Source organism: Neofelis nebulosa, chromosome 10 (assembly GCF_028018385.1).
Source record: "Neofelis nebulosa isolate mNeoNeb1 chromosome 10, mNeoNeb1.pri, whole genome shotgun sequence".
In the NCBI taxonomy this organism is placed as follows: domain Eukaryota; kingdom Metazoa; phylum Chordata; class Mammalia; order Carnivora; family Felidae; genus Neofelis; species Neofelis nebulosa.
Window position 1 is genome coordinate 104,246,570 of NC_080791.1, and position 21,833 is coordinate 104,268,402.

The 21,833-nt window shown below is 51.1% G+C and overlaps 1 protein-coding gene across 8 annotated transcripts in view; it reads left to right on the top strand.

The window, feature by feature from the left end:
- Window positions 1-21,833, top strand: part of STX3 (syntaxin 3) — a 43,349-nt gene that overhangs the window by 15,477 nt on the left and 6,039 nt on the right. For 2 of the 8 annotated variants that reach the window (XM_058689109.1, XM_058689111.1), the window contains exons 2-10: window positions 480-563; window positions 11,430-11,529; window positions 13,265-13,339; window positions 14,353-14,420; window positions 16,354-16,462; window positions 17,766-17,839; window positions 17,993-18,127; window positions 19,804-19,914; window positions 21,392-21,505. In XM_058689109.1, coding sequence (XP_058545092.1) covers window positions 480-563; window positions 11,430-11,529; window positions 13,265-13,339; window positions 14,353-14,420; window positions 16,354-16,462; window positions 17,766-17,839; window positions 17,993-18,127; window positions 19,804-19,914; window positions 21,392-21,475 — 840 coding nt within the window. In that variant the 3' untranslated portion in view covers window positions 21,476-21,505. Of the gene's footprint in view, window positions 1-479; window positions 564-1,044; window positions 1,135-11,429; window positions 11,530-13,264; window positions 13,340-14,352; window positions 14,421-16,353; window positions 16,463-17,765; window positions 17,840-17,992; window positions 18,128-19,803; window positions 19,915-20,035; window positions 20,147-21,391; window positions 21,506-21,833 lie in introns of those variants that run through there. The other 6 variants (XM_058689112.1, XM_058689107.1, XM_058689105.1 and 3 more) reach the window with 4 other exon arrangements.

Here is a 21,833-nt window from a genome sequence, read left to right on the forward strand (position 1 = left end):
CTCTGTTTTAGGTTCTCCAACAGGAATGAGTTATAATAATGTCACCAGTACCACTACGGACCCCCACCCCCACCTCTAGCAACAACAGTAACAATAACACCTAGCATTTATTGAGTAATCGCAGTATGCCAAGCACCGTGCAAACGTGTTTTAACTTCCTCGTCTCATTTCTTTCACCACCCCCGAAGTACATAGTGCATGTCAGCATTTTACAGATAGAGAAACCTGGCACAGTGATGTTAGTAGCTTGCCCATCCCTCCCTCCCTTCCCCCACCCCCTGCTAGAAGTCAGTAAAGGGTGCAGCTCGGGTTTAAATACAGTGTGATGGAGTCCGATATATTGCAGGGCTGTTCTGAGTTTTAAAGGAGATTATGTCTGTATAATGTTTAGTATAGATGTAGCTCCTGGTGAGCCTTCAAGTTCTGTTAGCTGTTTCTTGTGTTTTTAGCCTCACCCCGTTCCTTTTTGTCTCTCACAGAAGCAGCTGACACAGGATGATGATGCTGACGAGGTCGAGGTTGCCATTGACAACACAGCTTTCATGGATGAGTTCTTTTCTGAGGTAGGCGACCTTCCTGTGCTTTTTTCTGAATGTACATAAGGAAACACAGCTTCCTGTGTAAAGAATAAAACTCGGCTCTTTCAGGTGTAGCAGAGGAAAGTCGGTCTTTTCCTGGGGTGAGGCGGCCAGACCCAGAAGTTAGTGGGAGATTTCTCTTCAATATGTAATTGGGAGGGTTTGGATTTTTAATTTTCTTGAGAAAGTCAGCAGAAGGTAAATGATATGTAATTAATGAGATGCTTTTAAAGTCTTATGCTGCATGACAGCATTTTAATGATCTTCTTTCTTGCCTAAGTTACATAATTTCAATACTGAATCAACCATGGGGTCACAGCCATGTTTGAAAAAAAAAATACATCTTTAAGCTTGTGATTCAGATTGATCAGATTTGTTGTTTCCCAAAATTCAGGCCCAGGTGGAACAGGGAATTCCCAGGTGGAAACTGGGAAACTAAGAAACCACCAGTTTATTTTTTTCACGTTCAACAGGGACAAAGATGGGTTGCTCCTGTCTACAGATTCACATAATCTTTGATCTCGAAGGTCCTTCTTGGGAGAGACTATGGCAGATGGTGAGCGGTGGGATTCAAATCTCTGCTCTGCTTCTGACCAGCTGGTGATCTTGCCAATGTTCCTTCACATGCTTTGTTTCCTTATCTGCAAATTGGGAGTGATAATGTAATCACTAGGGTTATTACGAGGATTAAATGGAATAATGTTTATAAAGCATTCAGTATAGCATCTGACGTGTCTGTGCCTGGTGAGTGATTCTCCAGACCAGAACAAAAGCATGAAGAGTTTAGTCATGGAAGTTTCTGCCATCATACTGTGGTTTCTTTATTTAGGCTTTTTATTTTTTTTGGGAAGAAGACAAGAGGCACCATATTGTTTCTGCAGGAGGAATGGGGCACCTCCTGTCTCTAGATTGTGGATGTGGAAAGTCACGCTCTAGCTTGCGGGGCCTGGTGGTTCATGGCAGCTCCTCTGGTGGAGTGGGTAGCCGGTGTAGGAGCGGACTGGCGTACGTGTGGGCCTGATTGGGAATTTGGCTGTGAACACTCCACGGTTCCCCATGCTCTTCATGGGTGGGTCCGTCCTTTTGGCCAAGAAGTCGTGGTGAGACCGAAGAGCGCGGAGTTTCGTGAGGCCAGAGCTTGTTCCAGGTGTGGATCATGGAAAGAGAATGTCTTCTCAGTGGTGGGGAGGACTTCAGGAGTTGTTGGATGCCACTGTCGCTTGCCCTCCGATCTTGCCTTGGATGACCAGATACGTTAAGGGACTTCTTCCCTAAGATAAGGCAGCTTCGCCAATTACGGTCTTCTGCCTCTTCTCCTAACCCAGCAGGAGGGTCTCTGAAGGGCAGTATCCCCTGCCAAGTGGGAAGGTGCTGTGCCTCCAGGACATGCTCTCAATTCATCCTCATGCATTTAATAACGGTTGACTTTGGTTAAGTCATTTACCCCACCTGGGCCTCTAATTCTTGCTCTGCAAACTGGGAATGTTAGTACTAACCTTTCAAGGTTGTTGTGAAGATAACACGAGGACCACACATCTGGAAAGCATTTTTTTAAATTTATTTTGAGAGAGAGAGAGAGAGAGAGAGTGAGCGAGCATGAGTATGTGTGATGGGGAGGGCAGAGGGAGAGAGAATCCCAAGCAGGCTCTCTGCACCCGTGCATGAGCTGTGAGATCATGACCTGAGCCAAAATCAAGAGTCGACACTTAACTGAGCCACCCAGGTGCCCCTGGAAAGCGTTTTTAAACAGAAAAGTGCTGGCTGGATAGTTATTTTTGGAGCCTTAAGACCTCAAGGGCTATTTGTTTTTTTGTTTTTTGCTTTTCTTGGCTTCTTTGTCAGATGCTTTTCTGTCATTTAGGGGGAAAAAAATCCCAAACCCTATCATATTGGGGGTGGAGAAGAGGACTGCACGGTGGGGTGGAAAGAGCATCATCTTTGAAATGGAGCTCCTCGTCTGCCACCAGCTGTGATCTCGGGCACATTCCTTGACTCCCCTCAGTCTCCGTGAGCTTATCTGTGATATGGGGAGTAGCATCTTCAGCTCACAGATGTGTTGGGGAGTAAAGGAGCCGACACTCAGAAAGTGCTCAGTGTCGGCTTAGGTAAATGTTACTGCCCTGCTTTCCATGTGACGGAGCCCCAGGAGGGTAATAATGTCTCAGAGAGGCAAGAGGCCGTGGACACAGAAAGAGGCCACCCAAGCTCTGGGCGCCCACGAGTTCTGGTCCTGATGTCAGCTCTGCCATTACCAGCAGTATAACTTTGGAAGAGCTGTTTCACTACTCTGAACCCCAGCTCCCTCTAAGACAGGAACAGCAGTGTTACCTGCTGGGTATTTATTATGAAGATAAATCGAGAAAGTACATGGATGTACCTGGCACAGTATGTCTCCAGTCAGTGTTAGCTGTCATCACTGTTCTGTTCCTGATGTGTTAGGGAATAGGGTCTGGAAACAGCCTTGAAAGTGGGATAGAGCACACGCCAGGGCCTGGGGGTTTGGGGAAGTGAGGGGGGCTCTCCCTTCATGCAGCTGGGGAACACACTGAGGGCATCCTGCAGAACACGACTAAATAGACTGCTTGGGAAGGCACTCTTGTGGCAAAACCTGCTGCTTGGACTTGTTCCAGCAAGCAGGTCCCAGTGGCTGTTTGTTGAGGACTGATTGTGTGAATCACAAGCCGGTCAGAGAGGCGTGTGCAAGGGGCAGGTGAAGTCACGGGATCAGGATGATTTCAAAATGTGCACTGCGCTGTTTAAGACCCAGATGGCTTTTCCAGCTTCTCAGCTGTTATGGGAATGAATTGGCCCTTGGGTTTTCAGGCCTTGGAGGATTAAGCCAGGGGGTCTAGTAAATGATAAACCTCAGGTTATTGTCTAGTTTGTGGTCACCTGTATTTTCTTTGCGCTGTTTGGAAGAGAGGACAAATTTTCCAAGGCAGAAACATTAGGGGCTTATTGTTTATATTGATTCATGCATTCAGGAAAATACACAAGTGTTTACTGTCTTCCACACAGCGTGTTCAGTGCTGGGACGAACAGCATTCTGTGGGGTGGAGTCCTTTGCCCTCTGGTGTCTCTTTATCTGGCGAGGATGACAGAAATGTGTAGAAAGTCATGATCATAGCAATGTCAATAAGGTCCTCTGGGAGCACAGAAGGGGAAGTGTTAAATTCTGCCTGGAGGAGCAGGGAGAGGTAAGGTGAGGGAAGGCCTCAGTGGTTCCTAACTAGACCTGCTTCTCAGAATCACCTGGGGAGCCTTTCACACGTCTGCATGCCCAGTGCAGAGGGCCTGCAGTGGCTTAGGCTTTGGATTTTGAGGAAGTCCGTTCAGATGATTCTTTTGCTTCTATGGTTATGAAATGCTGCTTATGAAATGCTGCAGGGTGATGGCGGGGGGGGGGGGGGGGCTTTGAAGGTGCTAAGCAAGGAAATGCGGGGATCAGGGTGTGTTGTAGGAAAATCATTCTGGTGGCAGTTCGTGGAGGGCAGGAAAGGCCAGAAATGGAAAGATGAGCCAGTTGGCTGGGGCCCTGGCAGCTGGCAGGGTGTATCATCCAAGGATGCTTTTGAGTGTCCGTGGCATAAGCGGTAAAGGTGTGTAATCATTTCACGTGTGAAGAAGTCGACAGCACGGTGTGGTGGGTCGGAGGTGGTGGGGCTCTAGGTCAGCAGCTCTGTGAGCCTCTTGGCTTTTCCCTTGGCATTGGGAGTGGAGTCTGTTCTGATGACCTACTGCTGTATGATGATTCACCCCAACCTTGAGGGCTGTAAGACCCCCATTGTGTAGTGAGGACAGATTCTGTGGGCTAGAAATTCAGGCACAGGGCACAGTGGAGGTGGGTGAGTTTTGCTCCGCAGTTTCTGGGGACTTAGCCGGGAAGACTTGAACAGCTGGATGCTGGAACCTTATAGAGAGTTCTTTATTGAAACGTCTGGTGACTCAGGGAAAAGCTCTGGAGAGACCCTCAGTTGGAGCGCCTATGTTGACTTGTTTCTGTGACTTGGGCTTCTTAGCATGGCCAGCCCAGGATCATCGGGGTGTCACGTGGAGGCACAAGGCCCCCACACGAGATTCCAGGTGTGGAAGGCATGTGGGACGTCACTTGTGTGCTCTGATGTCGAAACAGACACAAGCCTGCCAGGTTCAAGAGAGCGTTACATAGATACCCCCTCTCAGTGGGAGGGCCATTGAAGAATTTGTGCCAGGCTTTGAAAGGTCCAGAGCCACAGCCCCTGATGATACCACCATGTATGACACACGAAGTACGAAAGGGGGAAGCCAGAGACGTCCCCAAATCCTTTTATCAGGCAGAAAAACCACACAAATGCTCTAAGCTGACTTCCCCTTGTGGCCCATTGACCAACAACAGATCACATGGTCACGGCCACTCCTAGCTGGGAGGGACACCAGGAAAGTGAGCACTTAGCAAAGGACAGCGTTGCTAGGATTGGCGTAGAAGTGATCATGATTCATTGCCTGGGGTCGGCAACATTGCTGCCCAAGCAAAATCAGAGTTCTGTTAACAAGAAAGGGTGGGGGCCGGGGCTGGCTATTAGGTGCATCAAAGCACTGTCCTCGATGGTATATGAGATGCCAGAAGGCTCTGGTGAGCAAATATAACTGAAAGATGCTTTATACTCTTTTCCACCCTTGGGGATTTAAAATGCACATTTACTTATTAAAGACTCTGAGAAGTCCTGCAATAAAGAAACTCGCTTACCTGGCTCATCTCTGCATTTATTTTTTCACAGAGCCCTTTCTGACTTGTAACTTCTATTAGCAAGGATGAGCGGTTACATTTCAGAAAATGCTATTATAAAGTTTTTGAGGGGTTTTTTGGGTGGGGGGGAGGTGTTTAAAAAAACAAATCTGTGAGACTGGTTTGCCGTTGTAGATGAAGCATGCTTGTCTCCTGAAGTTACTTGTATTCATTTATTTACTCATTCAGCAACCTTACAGTCAGTGGCGCCCCATGCGTGGCCAGGAAAGAGACGTGGTCCCAGCCCTCGAGGGCACTGAGTCAGGGCTGGGACAGGTGAGAGTGTGCGCACAAGGTGTGGTGGTGCCTCGGGGGGTGGGGCAGTGCCTGCTTAGATGAACTGGGAGGGGAGCAGCTGTGAAAGCAGAGACCCTTCTGCGTAGGCTTGATTTTTGTTAGAACAAAGACCCTCAAAGTGAACACCACATGGAAGGCGAGGCATCGAGTCAAATCTAACAGGTTAAGAACTCTCTCATTCCTTCTTCAGGTGGAGTATTTGGTGGGTAGGTGGGCTGGTTGGTTCCGTGAGTCTGGGTTCCTTCGTTAGGCAGCACGAAGCTCTTGCCAATCACGTGCTCGTCTGCTCTCAGGCCCGTCCCCCGCCCTTCCTGTGCTCTGCTCGGGACCGCAGGGAACTCATTCCCCATGTTTCCTTGCCAGCTGGCTTTGGTGTGTTTGATGTAGGGGACACACTGGCGGAAGACTCTAGGAGGAGGGAGGAGGCCCTGGTTTTCCTCCCCAGACATGTCTTCTCTGTGGCCTCAACTTTTGCTGGGTAGACCCTGTCTCCATGAGGCCTGTTCTGCTGGGTAACTCCACTGTGGTCCGGCTCCGATCAGAGGGGCCCTGGCCTTGGGCCCTGGTGACCCCACTCTTGGTCATTTCCAGAGTGCCTCACCATCCTCTGCTTGGCTTCCTGGCCCTCCCGTCCCCGTGGAAAGAATTCCCCGTGTTCTCTTATTTTGGCTGACATAACGAGATAGATAGGTTGTTGTTTTCCTGACCAAGTTTTGAGTGATGCAAAGCCCAAATGCACTTAATGCATTTGAGATTATTGTCTGAGAATACTGGTTTTCACTGGTCAGTATAACTCTGGGATTGTTCATTTCTTTTCATTTGTGAATGGGATGTTCCACTGCTTTGTCACTAGTCTCCGTAAAACCCTTGACGCACTTGACTTCTGTTGCTTGGACTGAGACATCTCTGCCCCTTCTTTCTTGCCGGAGTGTGTATTTATTTTCCAGAGCAAAGAAGCAAACAAATCAACAAGGACGTGGCTGAGAACTTGTAACACAGAGACTGTTCGGGATTCTATTAGTTTTAGGGAACAGTCAAGGTGTATGAATTGTGAAAAGGAGGAGTCATTTGACCCTTACAATCCCTTTACTTTGTCACCTTAACAGGGTGGCGCATAAATAAATATGCAGGAGTTAATTAATGCCTAACTAGAAGTACAAAGTATATGGGAGCTTAGGGGAGGCAGAGACTCATTCGTAAGTGGAATGGACAAAGCCTTCCCCCCTCCCCCTCGGTAATCTGCTACTTCTCTAAAGTAGGACTTTCTTTGCTTTCTGTGATCAAATTCGACTCTCCTGGGTACTTAGGTCCAGAAGGAAGAGGCCATTCATGCCTTGAAAATAACTTCCTCCTTTCAGTTAGACAGTGGTGAGTAGTATAATATAGTAATCATTGTTCGTTCCCCGAGGCAACACCCAAAAGAGTGGTTGACTGGCTGTCCTGCTTGGTCTCCTTGGGTGGCTGCTGACAGCATCATGGGGTGTGTTGTTAACATTGGGGACTGCTGTGGGGCTTAAGTGAGACGTGCTTGTGAAGGCACAGCGGCACACCTGGCCCATAGTAAGCGGGCAGCATTTGCTGGCTTTCCCGGGATTCTCATTATCCGCGTACTTAGTGTGCACGTACTTTGTGTTAAGTGCTTGATGCGTATTAGCTCATCTTATCCCCACAAAAATACTCTGTGCCTTTGTTTTTCTTTGGAAGCACTGGTCTTCCTCTAAGGTGACTTTCTGGGTGTTTCATGGTGGCAGCTACATGCAATTACTTTTCTTTTGTGCATTTGCCAGATAACCAAAGAATCATGGGAGGAGGGGGAACTTAGTCTGAAATCTAGGTTTCTAACTCTAGGAAGTGGGACATACGATAATCCTCAGTTTCACAGATGCAAGAACCAGGGCTCGGGGCGTGTGGGGGGTGAGCGGATTGATTGTTCAAGGTCATAAAACTGCTGGGAGGTGGAGCTGAAACTTGACCCTGGCCTGTTTGATTCTAATATTTTCTTCCTTTGCTTTTTTCTTTTCTGTTCTCTTTCCTTTATTTTCTTTCTTTCTTTCTTTCTTTCTTTCTTTCTTTCTTCTTTTCTTTTCTTTTCTCTTTCTTTCCTTCTTTCTTTCTCTTTTTCTTTCTTTCTTCCTTTATTTTCTGAGAGAGAGAGAGAGACAAGAGCATGGGGCGGGGGGGGGGGGGCAGAGAGAGAGAGGGAGAGAGAATCCCAAGCAGACTCCGCGCTGTCAGCGCAGAGCCTGACGAGGGGCTCAATCCCATGAATGGAAAGATCATGACCTGAGCCGAAATCGAGAGTCAGACGATTAACTGACAGAGCCTCCCAGGCACCCTGATTATAACATTTTCTGAGCTATACTGCCTGGGTGGCCACATTACTGACAAATCATTGAAAAATACATTTTAAAATGTAACCTGCAATAAGTGGGCACTGACTGAGGAGGTAGTGGCCACAAATTGAGCATGGTGATTAAAAAACCACAACTTTCCGGTTGGTTCCCTCAGTCAGCAACGTTTCTTGGGTGCTCTTGGTGTATAACGCTCTCTTGTAGGGAGCCTTGGTTAGAGAACGAAGGAATACGGCATGTGATCCCAGGGAAAGGCAGTCTCACAAGACAGGGAGTGGACCGTGGGCATTAGCCCGACACAGGCTCAGCACGCAGGGACCGGGAGAGAAGATAGAGAGGAGCTTCCCATCGGTGGTCCTTGCGCCTTTATATCTGGTTCACGAGACAGGGTTTGGTGTCCAACAGATGCCTGGTTCTACCTCTTTATGAAGCACGTCCTTGAGGGAGTTCCTGTCCTATGAGCTGCGGTATTCTCGGGCACGAAAAGGAGCTAGTAACGGTTGGCAACCTCACAGAAGTGCTGTTGAAGGAACTTGTTTCTGACACGTGTATTTGTTAAATCAGTTCAGATCCTTGTGTAAGGCAATGTCAGGATATTTAAAACAACCCCAAAGAAACACGAACAGCCCTTGAGTTTTAGATTCATAAAAGATCTCATACTAGGTTCCTCCCTCCCCCCATGATTCTTCGGTTATCTGGCAAAGGCACTCGAGGAAATTAATTGCACGCAGCTGCCACCATGAAATACCCAGAAAGTCACCTTGGAGCAAGACCAGCGCTTCCAAGGAAAAACAAAGACCCGGAGTTCAGAAAAAGAAGAAAGCTTTGTGATTGGCCAGTTGCCCATCCTGGAGTCCTAGATGGGTGCTGTGATTATTTGGGGAATTGGCTAAGTTACTGGAGTACTAAATCAGAGTCCCTGAAATGCCTCCAGATGGTGGGGTTGGGGAGGATTGAGGAAGACGGCAGCCGGCTGCACTGGGTAGAGGAGGGAGGAGGTGGGAGCAGGTGCCCGTGCTCCCCGGGCTGGGAAGTCCCACAGGCAGGTTGGGGGTGGAGCAGCCAGGGCCTGGCTCTCTCATCCACAGGGTCGGATAGGCCACCTACTGCCCAGTCTTCAGACGTCTGGAGTGACTCTGAACTTGAGGCCTGGCAGCTGACAGCTTCCTATCTCGTCTTTCTATCATTGACCAGAATTCACGTCTGGATGCTCTTCCACTTTGTGAAATAATATTCCGGAATATATTTTCTAAGACAGCAAATTCAGTGAACATGCAAAATCCAAGGACTTACAGTCCGTTAAAATGTGTTAAACCCTTTTTATTTTATTTTTAAATGTTATTTATTTTTTCATTTTGAGGGACAGAGCACAAGTGGGGGAGCAGCAGAGACAGAGGGAGACATGATATCGGAAGCAGGCTCCAGGCTCCGAGCTGTCAGCACAGAGCCTGATGGGGGGCTCGAACCCACAAACCACGGATCATGACCTGCGCCACCCAGGCGCCCCTATTAAACCCTTTTTAAAGTGGTTTGTGCATTTTATCCTAGAGAGCCTTTTTTCTCAGTCCTGTTTGATGTAGTGAAATTCCTTTGACAAGATAGTCACGAGATGGAAATAGGAATGTGGTTTGATGAACATGGTTTTGATGTGAGAGATGAAGGGAAGGGTAAGGTGGCAATTTCTGGGTTCACCCAAGGGCCTGATTCTGAGGTGGCTACACTTCTGGAGCCCGTCAGCATTCCCAAGTGGTAGCACGGGCCCCTTGTGGAGCTGGGTAGGTCTGGGATTCTGCTAGAAGTGGAACAGGACAGAAAGTCAAAAGATCAAGTCTTAGATGTAAAGCAGAGAGCATCCCAGTTGGAGTCTGGAGAGCTCCAGCATCCAAACATCTGTGTTTGAGCACTGACCCAACCATCACCTGTGACCTATGACCTCTTTAACCTTTATGTTCTTCGTGTGAGTGATGGCCCCCCTGCACTACCATGGATGGTTTGCCAGCTGTTAAAGTGCTTCACAGAAGTGTGGGTAGCTACTTGGGTTTGGATTTATACCCCGATGATACGATTACATTGACATTTTAATCTACATCTTTTTTTTTTTTTTTTTTAATGTTTGTTTATTCTTGAGAGAGACAGAGTGTGAGCAGGAGTGGGGCAGAGAGAGAGAGAGAGGGAGACACAGAATCCGAAGCAGGCGCCGGGCTCCGAGCTGTGAGCACAGAGCCCGACGCGGGGCTCGAACCCACAAACAGCGAGATCATGACCTGAGCCGAAGCCGGACGCTTAACCGACTGAGCCACCCAGGCACCCCTTAGTCTACATCTTTCAGCAAGTGATTCCACTCTCAAACTGCAGTTCATCAAGACCGGTGTATTTGTAGAGGGGCAGAGTCCACAGCTCTGTTGGCAAAAGCGCTGATTTGAGGGTTTGAGAAGTCCGCTTTTGTTTTTCCCATTTTCTATTTAATCTGGAGATTAATGACCAGGATTTCAAAAATGAATGAATTATTTGCCGGAGGAAAAGCATACTGGACAGCACACGCCAAGTTGCATTTTATGGTATCGCTGATGTTAAGATCCTACCGGGTGGTATTTTACAAGGTTTCTTAACTGTCGTAGCGCCTACAGGCCCCACCCTTCTGGAAGCCTGGCGGCTAGACCTGGTGGGTGTGGACAGAGGAGGCCTCTCTGGTGCTCCCGCATCAGCAGGGGCCATGATGCCTTGCAGGAGCTGGGGTGGCACTTAGTGATGTGATCTTGTGAGCGTCTCGTGGTCCTGCTCTCTCTGGGAATGAAGCGCCACAGGAAATATTTTGTGGTGCACCCCGTGCGTGATCGGGAACCTCAGCCGTGTGCAGAAATGGTCTGTGGCTGGTCACCTGAGGGAATCAGCTAGTAGGAGGCATTCCAGCAGAACACATACGCGGGGGGCTCCCGTGTCTCCTGAGGCGGCCGTGCTTAGTCTCTTTCTCCGTCTCCATCTCTTCTCCGCTCCACTCTCTACATCCGTTCTCTCTGTTCACTGCTTTTCTTTCCTTCCCCCCTTTCCCTCCCCCCCATCCTCCCTCTCTGCTCTTCTGGTCCTGGGGGCGGCTGACGGATCTGCCTGATGGGATGTGTGTTGGGCCTTGTCTTCCGGCTCATCGTCATGGGTTTTCCTGGCCCTTCTTGACTCCGGCCTGCAGCCTCCCATCCCAGGGGGGCCAGTGCGCTCCTCTCCGGGAGCAAGGCATGTGGGTCTTCGGTGACTGCTCTGGACGTTAGTTGATCTGGCCACGCCAGGGGCCCTCCCCGGGCGGCAGAAGACTTTCTAGTCCTCACATTGCCCCACGAGCCTCGAAGGTGGGTAGCTTTCCCCCGAGACCTCTGCTGAGCTTTCCTCTCAATCGTGGTTATGTTCTTCCTCTCCCAACAAAGGCTGTTGTCTTTTTGATTCCAGATCGAGGAGACTCGGCTCAACATAGACAAGATCTCAGAGCACGTGGAGGAGGCTAAGAAACTCTACAGTATCATCCTGTCCGCACCGATTCCTGAGCCAAGTGAGCGTTTACTCGGAGCTGAGTTGCCTGGCGATGGCCCTTGGCATTGGGGCTGAGCCAGCCCTGTTTTCCTCTCTCCTGGGAGGGGCGGGGAGTGTCTGGCCCACACTGCACACTGTGCGCACGTCGTGTCCTCTTTCCCTTCCCTCCCGGGAACTCTTCTCTTCGTGGCCGGGGCCACTGAATCCTTGTGGCCAAACGCTCCTCTCCCTCCCATCCAGTCCCTCTCGTGACCTGTGGTGAGGCTTCCTGCTTCTCGCATTCCTCATCTCTGTCCCATGGCTGTGCCTTTGCGGGTACTGTTTCCCAGCCCCCTTCCATATCCTGCCAGTTCAAGGCCATCTTCTTTCCCTGAGCTGTTCCAGAATGGGTCAGGCTCGCTTCAGTCCCTCCCATCCCGAGAGTCCCGTCTGTTACCGCCAGCCCAGCAAACTTTTTCACGTTTTTCCAGTAGGGTTCCAGGCTGTATTTTGGGTTCCTTAAGGACAAGGAACGAGCCAGACGCTCTGTCATTTCACTCTGAACTGTTCAGTGACTCTCTGGTGCCTGAAGGTTAAAGCTGGAACGTTTCAGCAGAGCACATGGGACTTGTCTCGGTCATGGGCCTGCCCTTCTCTGCACCCTTTTCTCCCGCCACCCTCCCCCATGTCACCCACACTTTAGCCAGACTCAACTCCGGCTGTTCCCCACATGGTTCTTGTCTCTTCGCATCTTTTACATACGGTCCCTTCTCCCAAAGAGTCCACTGTTCGTCTCCTTTTGTGCCTGTTTAACACTTCCTCCTTCGTCAAGACTCGGTCTTACTATCATCTGTCTTTAGAAACCTTTCCAGATCCCTCCAGACTGTGCTAGAGGCTCTTCACCAACACCCTGTGCACACCTTGGCCAGAACTCACACCTTACTCCAGACTGCACATTAGAATGACTGATTTTATTTGTCCCTTGTCCCCCAGTAGACCCTGAACCTCTTGAAGGCAGAATCTATATCTTCTCTCTGATGTGTGGGTATCTAGCTCAGCTCTAAGCTTGTAGCAGGTGCCAAAGGATTTTTTTTTTCCAGTGTTTATTTTTGAGAGAGAAAGAGAAAGCAGAGAGCAGGGGAGGGACACAGAGACTCCCAAATAGGCTCCACACTGTCAGTGCAGAGCCCGACATGGGGCTCAAACTCACAAACCCTGAGATCATGACCTGAGCCAAAGTCGGATACTTAACTGACTGAGCCACCCAGGTGCCCCTAGGATGGTTCTTGAATGAGTAGTCATGGCTCCTACTTACTTTGCTCCATTCATCCTAGAATAGCATCGTACACATAGTAGGTATGTCATAAATATGTGTCTGAACCTAAATCGATGAACCTTGGTTGAAATCCCCTTTCCTCAGAGGTTCCATGAAACCCTCTCCTACCTTTGAGCTGAAGCCATCATGATAAACCAGATGATTTCCTCAAAAAGGAAGCTCATAATTTTGTGTGCCAGAGAATTACTTGGGAAAGCCTGTGAAAAAGACAGATTGTAGGGCTCCAACCCTGGGTGTTTTTATTCTATAGGTCTGGGACAGAGTGCCTGGCAAATGTCCCTTAAATAAGCTGTCTGTGACTCCAGTGACAGATGACTGGGGAACACCTCACAGTAAATAAAGCCTGCTCTGAGAAAGCTCCCACCTCCTCTGTTGCCTGGAATAGCTCACAAAGCCAGGAGTCTCGCTGACTGATTCTGTCGGTCTTTGTTTTACCCAGAAACCAAGGACGACCTAGAGCAGCTCACGACCGAGATCAAGAAAAGAGCCAACAACGTCCGGAACAAACTGAAGAGTAAGAAGGGAACAAGCTGGCCCCTGCTACTGCCCCCCGCTTACCCGCGGGGCCTGGCTCTCCTGGACCGAAACGCGTCCTGATGATACACCTGTCCCCCCTCAGCCTGTGGCTTGGGCACTGCCCCAGAAATTCTGCCTGTCCCGGAACCAGGGCAGTAGGTGAAAGAGAGCAGAACTGGTGTATGCTTCCGGCGGCCGAGTCGCCGTGAGACTCCACGCTCCCACTTCGTCCCTTGACTTTACCGGTCCCGTTTCCCCAGCCCCTACGTACATGTGAACAGTAATGCCCGCGCTGTCTAGGTGCAGAACATCTTATTCTTCCAGCTACAGACATTTCTTGGAGGCCCAGGTCTATGGCCCTCCCACCCCCTCCCACCCCTTCAGTTTAGACCCTCATTCAGTGCGGCCGTCGTCATAGATGGAGTTCCCCTGGGGTCCCAAAGCATTTTCGCCCAGTTGGTTTGGGAATGCAGACTGTCGGTCAGAGGGTGGAGGCAGCATTTATATTTCTTCCCCCCTAAACAAATCACACACCTGTCCTCGCGGGTGGAGGTGGGGGTCGTTAGGGGCGGCTTCCAGGAGTCGCCGGGGAGTGTGCGAAGCACGGTGCACGTTCTCGTTTGCTGCGCACGTGGGTGCCGTGAGGGAGGCACTGTCCTTGCTCCGTTCTACACACCAGGGAACAGGAACACTAAGAGAGGGGACGTGGCCTCCCCGGAGTCCCGCAGCTAGGGGGTGGCGGGGTGAGGATGTGAGCCCGAGTCTCCCGGTGACAGAGACTCTTGCTGAGAGGTGCTGTGCTGAGATACAGTCAGATGAGAGCCGGTACAGGCAAGGCCGTGGCCTGAAGGCCTGCGGCTCACACGTGAGCTGACGTCTCGAGATCACAGGTGTCTCTTGCACCCCTCGGTGCGCTGGGTGTGAGGGGGCACAGGGAGCCAGGCACCAAGCAGCGTGCTTCCTGGGGGCGAGGGCAATGTGCTGCTGGCATAGCCTTGCTCTGCCCTGCAGGTATGGAGAGACACATTGAGGAAGATGACGTGCGGTCGTCGGCAGACCTTCGGATTCGGAAATCCCAGGTAAGACCTTCCCTGGTCTGACGCTTGTCTTGTCCGGTCTTAATTTTTTTGTTCTTAGCTGTGGAGTCTTTTTTATTTTATTTTATTTTATTTTATTTTATTTTATTTTATTTTATTGTATTGTATTGTATTGTTTCATTTTGTTTCGTTTTGTTTTGTTTTAGTTTTATTTTACTTTAGTTTGTTTCATTTTACTTTAGTTTGTTTTACTTTATTTAATTTTTTTATATGTTTATTTTGAAGAGAGAGGGAGAGAGAGAGAATCCTAAGCAGGCTCTGAGCTGTCAGCACAGAGCCCAAGGCAGGGCTTGGACCCATGAACCGTGAGATCATGACCTGAGCTGAAGTCGGACACTTAACTGACTGAGCCACCCAGGTGCCCTAAAGTACAATTCTTATTTGGACTCCTTTCGAAGAACTGGTGAAGGAGAGCTGACCGGGCTATAGTAGGGGAGGGGCCGGAGCTCCCCCCCCCACTTCTCTAAGGAGGCCCCCGAAGATCTTCCCAAGACTCGCTCCCACAGGGCACAGCTTCAGATTTAGTGTACCTCCTGTTTTACAGGAGAGGAAACTGAGGTCTTCTCTATAATCTTTATTTTTGAGAGACAGAGCACGAATGGGGGAAGGGCAGAGAAAGAGGGAGACACAGAACCCGAAGCAGTCTCCAGGCTCTGAACTGTCAGCACAGAGCCCGACGCGGGGCTCGAACTCAAGAACCGCGAGATTGTGACCTGAGCCAAAGTCAGATGCTCAACCGACTGAGCCACCCAGGTGCCCCCTGAGGTCTTCTCTATAAAGATGGTCGGTCGTTAGTTGTCTAGTGTGGACTGAGGCTCTTTGGTGGTCATGAAGACACGATCCTTGTCCTTAAAGAACAGGCCTGACGTTCAGGTGGCCCAAGGAAGCTATCACCTAGGACCTAGCAGGAGGGCAGTGTGAGAACACAGTGAAATGGGTGGTGCCCTCAGCGTCCTCAGAGCTCAGGGAGAATTGGGGGCAGCCAGAGGAGCTGGGCCTCGGTTGGGCAAGAGTGGCGTGTGGACAGGCCTGGGGGGTGGGGGGAGTGAGGGGGTGTGTTAGTATCAGTAGGGGTGGTGACGGTGGTGGGGCGGGGAGGAGGGGCTGGCATGGAGAGAACAGCCCGTCTGGAGAGAAAAGCTGGTTGTCAGCGAGTGGCTGTGGGGTTTTGAAAGAGGATGTGGCTCTGTGGTCCAGAGGCCTCTGAATACCTACCTGCCTAGGGAACCTGGATATGATCAGGTAGCCTGTGTGCATTTGCTTCAGCTTGCAGTCTCTTAGGAGATAGTCCGGGGACCTCCTGAAAGCTGGACCAGAGTGGGGATGGGGCGAGAGGCCGGTGCGTCTCTTGCTGGGCTTCTGCAGTGATTCTGGTCTGAATATGCGTGCCGGTAGTATGCATTTGCAAAGGGTACAAATACTGGTGATTTTGCACAGGAGAAGCCAGTAGGCCTTGATGTGGACAGTTGGGCAAGGAATAAAAGTTATGGTAAAGATTTGAACGCAGACACCCAGTGCTGTGGAGCGAATGCTTTGAGCAGGAAGTGGGAGACGTTAGGGAGGTCAGGTTGGGTAAGAACTCAAGGATTTGGGCAGGTGTTGGATGCAGGAAGGGAGTCTGGCAGCTTTAGGAAGCAAGCCCAGGTGGCGGCAAGTCGTGTGGATGCAGGGCTGTCCCGTGGCCCCACGATTACCATGCGAGGTCAGCAGGGCAGGTGAACTGGAAGGGTCGGCGGACCCTTCCGATGGTGTGAGTGAGGAAAGCGGAACGTTGAGCCTTATACCTGCCCCTCTGATTCCAAGTCCGGTGCTGCCAAGACAGCCACGCGGGGCTGGGCACGTGGGCTCTGCCGCCGTGGGGGCTCCCCGACCTTCAGCTCGTGGGGGCTTACCGCACTTGGCATGGTTCCCACAGCACTCCGTCCTGTCCCGGAAGTTTGTGGAGGTGATGACCAAATACAACGAGGCTCAGGTGGACTTCCGTGAACGCAGCAAAGGGCGAATCCAGCGGCAGCTTGAAATCAGTACGTGTTTGGTGCATGTCCCTTCACCTTTCCCTGCCACCTGACTGTCCATCCCAAGTCGGGAGACCCCAGGGAGCGAGCAGCAGCACCCCCGCCAGTGGCTGCCCCCCCTCCCCCCGCCCCCGCCGCCCCCGCCCCGTATTTTGCACTCAAGCCCAGGAGAGGCGTTGGGGCACCGGCGTCCCTGGGGCAGCGTCGTGGGTGGCACGGTGCTTGTCAGGCTTGGTCCTCTGGCCCCTGTGGGCGCCAGCATTTATTCGTGGCGTCTCCTAGGGACTCATGGTATCTTTTTGTCGTCTCTGTCTTTCTTTTTTTTTATTATTATTATTTTTTTATTTATTTTTGAGACAGAGAGAGACAGAGCATGAACGGGGGAGGGGCACAGAGAGAGGGAGACACAGAATCAGAAACAGGCTCCAGGCTCCGAGCCATCAGCCCAGAGCCCGACGCGGGGCTCGAACTCACGGACCGCGAGATCGTGACCTGGCTGAAGTCGGACGCTTAACCGACTGCGCCACCCAGGCGCCCCTCTGTCTTTCTTTTTTAATGTTTATTTTTGAGAGAGAGAGCATGCGAGCATGAGTGGGGGAGGGGCAGGGAGAAAAGGAGAAAGAATCTGAAGCAGGCTCCATGCTGTCAGCGTAGAGCCTGATGTGGGGCTCGAACCCCCATACCGTTTGATCATGATCTGAGCCGAAATCAAGAGTCGGACGCTTAACGGACTGAGCCACCCAGGCGGCCCTCTTTTTGTCGTCTCTTTCACAGCAAAGAACATTTATGAGATCAGAGTGTGGTGCCGGGCCCTGCGAGGAATAGACTGATCCCGACAGCCGTGCCGTTAAGGACTCAGGGCGTTGCAGGGTGCCACCGGCTCTGAGTGGAGGAAGGGTGTGGACCAGGAAGGGGTCCGAGAAAAGCACGTGTGTTTAGCGGGGGTGGCAGGTTGTCCAGCCTGGGGAGAGGGAACCCTTGGGAGTAGCAGTGTGGGGTTAGGTGCAGGAGGGAGGGCTTGTGGCCAGGGACCGGCTCCTGGGCCTCTGAGGCACAGCGAACGGGCCGGTCAGCTTTCTGAGCTAGGAAGGGCTGTGGTCACATACATGCTTTAGGAAGGTAACCGCCCATAATGCTAGCGCTGGACTGGATTAGGGGAGAAATCAGAAGCAAGACGATCAGGGGCTCCCGGGGGTGCGTTGTAAAGGCCACAGTCTTCAGAGTGAAGTCACCGCGTTCCTGGTTTTCAGGGAACTTTTGCAATGGTGTGCTTTGGTCTCACATTTGACGCTCTACCTCTTTTGTGCTAAAGCCGGCAAAAAGACCACAGATGAGGAGTTGGAGGAGATGTTGGAGAGTGGGAACCCCGCCATCTTCACTTCTGGGGTGAGCGTCCGGGAGCTGGGGTGCACGCCCCTCTCGAGGGAGGCTGCCGTGGGGCTCCGTGCGGTTGGCAAGGGCAGGGCTGCAGGTGCGGGGGGGCGGCGGCCTCTGGCCAGGGCGCGGGCTGACAGTCGGCCTTTGTGTGGCCCGTTGTAGATCATCGACTCTCAGATTTCGAAGCAAGCCCTCAGCGAGATCGAGGGGCGGCACAAGGACATCGTGAGGCTGGAGAGCAGCATCAAGGAGCTTCATGACATGTTCGTGGACATCGCCATGCTGGTGGAGAACCAGGTAACCGGGCAGCGGGCACCCCCGTGGGGTGAGGGAGGGAAGCTCAGGCACTCCTGAGAAGTGGGGAGACCAGAACACCGGCCGGGGTGCAGTGGGGGAGTCCTCGGGAATTCGCATGATGGAGGAACAGAATCCCAGCGTCCAGGCCAGGAACGCCCCCCTCCGAGTGCCCCGTCAGCCCCGTCACTCTTGCTGCTCCTTCGGCCTCACAGTCACTTAAACTTACTAGGGGCCTTGATGCGGTCCAGCCTCAGCACCCCCTGTTTTCTCTTCTAACTGGAGATGTGGGTTCTTGGTGAGGGTGCCTTAGAACAGCCTCCGGGTACAAACTGTTTCACTGGTGACACTGAAGACAGGGTCATTCTGCCACCTCACAGTGAAAAGTTAGATTTGCCAGAGGGTTTAATTTTTGTCCATTTTTGTGTCTTCTTTTGTATGTCCCCCCCCATATTTTGGCACTTTTTGCTAAGGAACAAGAGCAGATAAGGGAATGAACGAAGCAACAGGAGAATAATGTTCATAGGAAGACTTGGAACACTCATGGTCTGATGGCTTATTCTGTCCCTGGGTGTCTTTGCTCAGGCTGCCAGCCTGTGACACCTGCGTGTGGCTCTGGTTCCACGCATGGTCAGGTGCCTGCCGGTCCTGGCGACCACGGTGTCCAGATGCGCCGTGTTACCATGAACTTCCAGCTGCCCTGCCACCTGGAAGGGATGGAGGCCCGCGTCCTTTGTGGGAGGGCTGCAAAACCTAACTGAAGCCCGGGCACTGCTTGGCCGGTTTTTGAAGGCCGGTCCCTGCTCGGGACCCAGGTGCCTTTCTTTCCTCCGCCCCCTCTGGCCTTTGAGACCATTCCTTAAGTGCGTCGTCCATCCCCACTCTTCTTTTTTCTCCCCTCGCGGCCTTGCTGAGGAATTGGTTTGAGAGTCAAGTGATGGTGAGTGCCTTTCTGTGTTTACAGAGTGCCGTAAAGCAACGGGTTGGGTTGGGGAAGGTCTAGGTAGGTGAGGGGCGTTCCCATCCTAAGATGCCCAGAATTAATCGGAGTCACCGAACTTCCCTGTCGGGAAGTAACAGCTGAGAGATGGTTGGGAATCTCGCTCAGAGACCACTGTCCCTCCATAGCCACGTCGATCTAACATGTAACCAAATAGCTTAGGTAAACCCAATATCTGTCACTTAAGGGGCCCGGGAGTATCTCTTGGAGAAAGCAAACATTCCCACCTTGGATATTTACCGAGCAACTATTTTTTGCCAGCACTGTTCTGCAGCAGTAGTCAGCAAACTTGCCTCAGGCCAAATGAACTTGGCTCAGGTCTACATGACCAGCAAGAGGCCAGCATCCCAGTTATGCCCCAAAAGACTCTCATTTTGGTTCCTCTCCTCACATGCTCAGTTAAAAACAAAATGGTGGGGGTGGGATCTGTGAGATCCATAGTTACCAGGCATCTAGATGGTGTACTACAGGTGTCCCGGGCAGCACCTGCTCCACAGGAGTCATTCAGAGTGTTGCTTGAATGAGTGACCACCACCAAGGACCGGAGACCCCTAGGTCTTCCCATGGGAAATGTGAATGTGTGCCCCACAGAAGGTTTCTGGATGCTTCCCTCCCCCACGTGAGCTAGGACTGTCCTGGGGTGGGTTTATGGGGCATGACTCATGTCCATTCTTCTCAGGGAGAGATGCTAGATAACATAGAGCTGAATGTCATGCACACAGTGGACCATGTGGAGAAGGCACGGGAAGAAACTAAAAGAGCCGTGAAGTACCAGGGTCAGGCCCGGAAGGTGAGACTGTCCCACTGCCTTCAGAGAAGAAAGTCCATTCTGCTCGCGGTCTCTCGCTCTTTCTCTCTTCTCTGTCCCTGTCTCTGTTTCTGCTGCCACCACCTCTTGCATCCGGGGAAAGGGAGCCATGATTGACCGTATCGAGAACAACATGGACCAGTCTGTGGGCTTTGTGGAACGGGCCGTGGCAGACACCAAAAAGGCTGTCAAGTATCAGAGTGAAGCTCGGAGGGTGAGCGCCTCAGTCCCCACCAGTCTGGCTTGCTTCTCCTCTCTCTGGTCCTCCGCACCCGCACCCGTGTCCTTGAGCCCGTGCCTTCCCTCTGTGTCCTGGCCTCCTCCCAACACCTACGTCAGCCTTTCCCTGAGAGTAGCTAGCTGCCCTTCTTCCCCTAGTGTTTCTTGCATGGATCTGGCTCACGTACTCTCTACCCAAGAACCCATACTTGGAGGCCGTTCTGTAGGGTGGACGCGTTGCCCCGGTGTGGCTGCTAGACTTCTCCTGTTCCTTTCAGATGTTACACTTGACTCCTCTGTTCTTCAGAAACCTGTTTGCCCTCTTCCACTCCATTAACCAAGCTCCACCCCCACCCCCTTCTCTCTGCCATGAACCCAGTGCTGTGCTGATCGCCATGTAACATTACCTCCTCTCTTACGGAGCACCTATTATTTCTACTTACACATGAAACAGCTGAGGGTCAGAGGTTAAATAGTTGGCTTCGGGCCACCTAGTAAGTACAGGAGTGGGATTCAAAGTCCGATTCCAGTCACGCTCTTCCCACCGTACCAGTGCATTTCTCCCTTTTCCAGTACCCCTGTTGCTTGAGGACTTCTCAGCTTCTCTGCCCGTTGTGGTAGCCATCTCTGGTGGCTTGTGCTTTGTAGGCTGTTCTTTTCTCTTTCTCCTGGGCTCTGACACTTTGGGTCTTCAGTTCTTTGATTTCCTTCCAACTTTACCTATTGCTTGTGCAAGGATTCAGGGAGCTGGGAAGTTATTTTATATGATGAATCCAGGCTGGCTCACAACAGGTCTGTAATCACGCTTTCTGATCCCCAGTCACTGGATCAGGTCTGATGGGCAGGCATGTGCTTTAGGGGAAAGACAGATGGAAGTTTGAAATTAGGTCTATTCAAAAATATACACTTCTTGAAAAGGAAAAACTGGTCACGTCATACCTTGGCCTATAGCTGCTTGGAGACAGTTGTTGTTGTTGTTTTTATCTGTGCACATGTCCAAGACTGCAGTGTGAGCTGAGAGCAGCTCCGTATTTCCATCTGCTGGCCTTGCCAACCAGGAAGTAATTTCAGAAATATAAAATATCCTAATAGAAGGTCTTTATGTAGAGATGTAGCCTTCTTATTTGGATTGATAAGATGCTTTCAACGGAGAGGTGAGATGGGTTGGGTTTTGGATGAATTACTGTTTTGGGTTGTTTGTAATAATGCTTTGTTTTGTTTCTCTTATCCTTCTCTCCAGAAATTGATAATTATCATTGTGCTAGTAGTTGTGTTGCTGGGCATTTTAGCGTTGATTATTGGACTTTCCGTTGGGCTGAAATAACGGTGGCCTGAGTGGCTGCTGCACTGAAATGTAAGTAAATGGAAGGTTCTCGGGGACTCTGGATTGGCTCCCTCTTGAGAAAGTGGCCTGGGATTTCACTTGGCACCGCTTGCCCCTTGTGACTGTCCTTGGACGCACTGAGCTCTCTCAAACTTCCGATTGCCTGTGCATTCTTTTGTCTCCTTAAAATTCTGTTCTGGTGTTCTGGTCCCTGGGAAAAGTTCTCTTCTGGGCTGGGCTCCTGTTGGTTTCCTCTCCTGCGGATTCTGTCCCAGCTCTTTGTCTTATCACCTGTCCTGGCACATTCGAGCACCACATTTTCGCTCCCTTCGCTCAGTAAGCATGCTCCTAATTGGGT